This window comes from Crocuta crocuta, unplaced genomic scaffold, assembly GCF_008692635.1.
Source record: "Crocuta crocuta isolate KB4526 unplaced genomic scaffold, BGI_CrCroc_1.0 scaffold95, whole genome shotgun sequence".
NCBI classification, from domain to species: Eukaryota; Metazoa; Chordata; class Mammalia; order Carnivora; family Hyaenidae; genus Crocuta; species Crocuta crocuta.
The window spans coordinates 6,651,152-6,655,497 of record NW_027530971.1 but is presented as its reverse complement, the minus strand read 5'-3'; the positions used below and the strand labels follow the sequence as shown (position 1 = coordinate 6,655,497).

Sequence of the window (4,346 nt, the reverse complement as noted above, 5' to 3'; positions counted from 1 at the left end):
AGCGAAAGTCGGACGCTTAACCGACTAAGCCACCCAGGCGCCCCTGTCACACCCCAGTTTTTAAGCATTCTGTAAAGCAGGTAAAATTTAGGTAGCTTGGTGATCCTTGTTGTGTTCGGTTTCTGCCCTCTTACATCTCTTCCTTCGGATTAGCCCATTTAAGCCACCACCCAACCTTCCCCTGTCCTTACAAGTGCTGTCTGTCCTTATCTTGACTCCTCAGCACCCTCCACTCTGTCTTGAGGGCCCCTCTCCCCCTTTCCCGAGAAGAGGTGCTGCCCTAAAGCCACTTGCACCTTCATTGTGGATAAATCCGGTAGGTCAGAGGCCTTCTCTTATGAGACATGTTAACATTATTTGACACCACTGATCACTCCCTCCTTCTTCAAAGACTCTCTTTCCTTGGCTTCCATTCACTCCGTGTCCCACTGTCTTCATTTCTTTTGTAGACATTTCGCCACTGCCTGTCTCGTGAACGTCCGTGCTCCTCAGAGTTCAGTTCTACATCCAGTTTCCCAGTCTTCTCACATCTTTTCCACCGGACAGCTACATCCACCCTCACAGCCTGTTATTTATGTGCTGATAACTTTTATCTAGTTCTCTCTCTCCCAGGTCCCAAACCGCCTCCTGGATACCTCCGCTCTGGTGTCGTTCAGGCATTTCTAACTTCGTATGGCCCAAGCTGAACTCTTCTTACCTTTGTGCCTCTAACTAGCCACTTAATAGTCTTAGGCTTCTTGTCTCAATGGATGGTACAGATCTGCTAGTTCTCAGAGTCATAAGTGTGCCCTTCATTTATTATTATTATCCTTTCATTTCCATCTCCAAGCATATCCCATCCTCTTATGTTTATACTTGAAACGTGTCTCAAATCTATTTTTCTTCATCGCTACTGGTCCTGGCCACTCTCATTCCTTGCCTCAATTACTATAGCTGCTTCCTCACTGGATTTCCTGTTGTTATATCTTCCTGAATACATTTATCAGTTGTGTCAGTTAGGATGCTTTCATCTGGAAGTAACCAAAAACCAAGAAAATGGGCATGTCCATTAGGAAGTACGTTAACCAGGAATGTGAAGAGCAGGGGGGGTCCAGAGTGGTGTCATGCAGTGGCCCAACGGTCAGTGGCCCAACGGTGTCAGCAGTGCTCTGGCTTCCGTCTGGCTTTCCTCTGCACCTTTCTCTGTGGGTCAGCAGCTCCCAAATGGTCAAAATATGATTGCAATAGCCTTGGCCTCACCTCTACACTGAGCCACCTATAGAGGCAAAAGCTAGAAGGTTCCTCCCCTGTGTTCCTTTTGTAAGAGTGTGGAGAATGTTCTCAGAAGCCTTCCTGCAGACTACCCATCAAGTCTAATTGCCCAGAATTGTGTTATCTTTCTCTTGCCTAAGCCAGAAACCAGTAAGGGGAATGGCACTGTCTTACACCAATCAGAGTTCACCCCGAGGGATGGGCCTGGCCGGACCTGAAGCATGGGACCACCGATAACAGATTTGTGTTCCACCACCAAGGAAATGGGGAGGCAATCAGTTGTTGAGGGGACCAGCCCTGTCTGCCATAGTGCTGGTCCTTCGGAGCCATCATGTGGTACCGGTGGTCATGTCACGTCTCTGCTTCTAATACTCTTGGGGTCTCCCTTTACTGTTAGGATAAGCTCTACATTTCTTAATGTATTTCACAAGGCTTTTCATATTTGGGCACCTGCCTTACTCCCCAGCGTCATTTTTTGCCAACCCACTTCACCCCTTTTCGGTCCTGACGTCCAGTCCTATTGAACTCTTCATTCCTTCAGACATGTCAAGGTCTTTCACCCTGGGCTTTACATGGGCTGTACCTTCTGCTTGAAACATTCAGTTCTTCTGTTTTCATCAGAAGTGTAACTTTATGATAGACTGGAGTACCTCAATCTGTTTGAAAGTAGGGGATCATAAATCATCCCCAAAAAATCACCAAAAAAAAAAAAAGTAATTTGAAGCCCTAGTAAATAACATAGGCTTTCTTCATATAAATTAATGTCGGCAGTGGGAGAAGGAAAAACAGACTTACTCTGGAAGGCCTTTTTTATCCCTGCAAAGAATGCATAAGGAAGACTGTGGTTCAGAAGTAAGGAAGTCTCTACTTTAAACAGCCAAATAACTAAGATTCCCGTTGTAGCATTGCACTCTCGAGGCCCTCTCTTAATAAGGACTTCCGGGATCACGCCGAGCAGCAGCATATTGCGGCCCAACAAAAGGCAGCTTTGCAGGTGAGCAAAGTGTAACTGACCTTCTTGTCTCGTTGGAGACTTCCTGGGTCTGGGAATCTAGCGCAATTCCTATTTTGTATTTCAGTGGCGCAGTATCAATAAAAGCGTTGCACACATAATTGCAATGGTTTTCTGATGTTCAGTCGTGCTCAAAGGATTTGAAGGACCGATACAGCGGTAATGAAAGTATCTTTTATGGTTTTGACGCGGCCATGATTGATTCTGTGTCATACCTGGCAAGGGATTGCTTGTGTACAAAAGGGTTTAGGATATCTGGATGGATAGAATGATCTTAGAAGTCGAACTCCCTGGTTTAATGGTACATACATTTTTTTTTTTAATTTGTCACGCCGTTACATCCCTGGTTTACTGCTGTTTGGATTCTTTTTTTTAATGGTCAGCATACCTGATGTGCAGGAAATGTTTAAAAACTAACCCTGACCATAGGAACGTGATAATCCGTCAGTTCATAAAAATACTGTTCTTCATAGTAATAATAAACAGTTTTAGTGTTTCAGTGATCTTGGATAGTTTAACACTCTGAGACCTTGAACAAGCCACCATTACCTATGCTTTTAAACCTTGGAATTTCAGAATTTGAAGAGACAGATCATCTCACTTCAGGCAACCTAAAAAGTCTTCCTTTCTCTAGTGACAGAGGGAGGTCACTGGTGGTTTTCTGTTACTTCCAACATTCTCTCCAAAAATGATGGTGTCTCAATCACCAGTAATTGGCTCCCTTCCCCACCCCTCTCCCTTCCCAACTACTGCCCTTTTTTTGTCAAGCTGAGCTTTGTTGATCAAGAGTCGATCTTTGGGATCTTTGTTGCTAGTTTTTCCTGCTCCAAGGAACAAAGTAATACATGTCTTTGACTCACTATTGACTTTAGGGAATCACAGAGGAGAGAGTGGGTCTGATAAATGAGTGCCTGGTGCAGCTTCTATGAATTCTTTATTATACTCTCCATCTCTCATGTATTTAAACAAAATCAGCAGCAGTAGAACTGATTTTTAAAATAAATTTTGTCTCAAGGATAAGTAATTTTAATGTCTTGGTTGAAAAATTGTGACTTTTAATAGCTTAATTGCCTTTTTTTCCTTTTTTTTATACTCTCCCCCAGCATGCACATGCACATTCATCTGGATACTTCATAACTCAAGACTCTGCATTTGGGAATCTCATTCTTCCCGTCTTACCTCGCCTTGACCCAGAGTGAAGAAAATATTTGTAGCAAAAGCAATGATAATATCAAATGCCAAAGCTACTATCATTTAGTGCTATACAGACTATGACTTACAGACTTTTGGTGAACTTTTATACTTTTTGCTTCTTTAAAAGAAAGGTATGTGTAAGTCAAAGCAGAAGAGGAGGGTCACCAGGAGGATGCGAGCTTTGGGAACTGTTCTCCTTGAGGAACTGATGATGCTCCTTGTCACTGTTTTGTCACACAAAACACTTTGGTTTTAGCTCCAAATCAGACTCTGGATCGGATGGTCGCATACATTCATCCCCCACCCCCAATTAGGTGGACTGGATATATCATTGTCTGCAATAGGCTTTCATGAACCATTTATAGTACTTTAAAAAAAAATGAGGGTGCTTTTAAAAATGTGAACCAATGGGCTTAAATAAGTTACATTTATATTTGCTGTTTATAGAATTGCTATCAGTGTACCTTTTGTGTTTATAGTCAACATGTCATCCTCTGAAATCTTTAACTCATGACTATCTCCTCTATTTTCCATTTTCAAAGAAAATCTCAGATAAGACTAAGTTACCAACAAGTCTTAAACATCTTTTGTAAACCTATGCCACTAGAAATTATGTGACTAAATGCTATTAAAATCAGTGATAAGAAACAGGGTTTTAAAATTTGTACATGCTCTTATTATTTAGTGTTACTACATGTATGGTGTGCCTGCTTTTTATCGTCCATTTTTGTTACAATTAAAAATGTATGCAAGTCAAACCCCTTTTTAATTACTTTAAGGAGTTAGGTTAAGCAATATAACACATCTTTAATGGATAGATAATAAAAGATTATTATGTTTCATAATCTGGGGTGCCTGTTTAAAAAGGCAGTGCCTCCTACCTTACTCC

At 41.9% G+C, this 4,346-nt stretch overlaps 1 protein-coding gene across 3 annotated transcripts in view; it reads left to right on the top strand.

Annotated features, from left to right (window-relative positions):
• Positions 1–4,118, top strand: part of INIP (INTS3 and NABP interacting protein) — a 19,742-nt gene extending 15,624 nt beyond the window's left edge. For 2 of the 3 annotated variants that reach the window (XM_077769876.1, XM_077769879.1), the window contains exons 4-5: positions 2,155–2,245; positions 3,367–4,118. In XM_077769876.1, the coding sequence (XP_077626002.1) occupies positions 2,155–2,245; positions 3,367–3,462 (187 nt within the window). In that variant the 3' untranslated portion in view covers positions 3,463–4,118. Of the gene's footprint in view, positions 1–2,154; positions 2,246–2,330; positions 2,423–3,366 lie in introns of all 3 variants that reach the window. The other variant, XM_077769877.1, reaches the window with a different exon arrangement.
• The last annotated feature ends 228 nt before the right edge of the window (positions 4,119–4,346 follow it).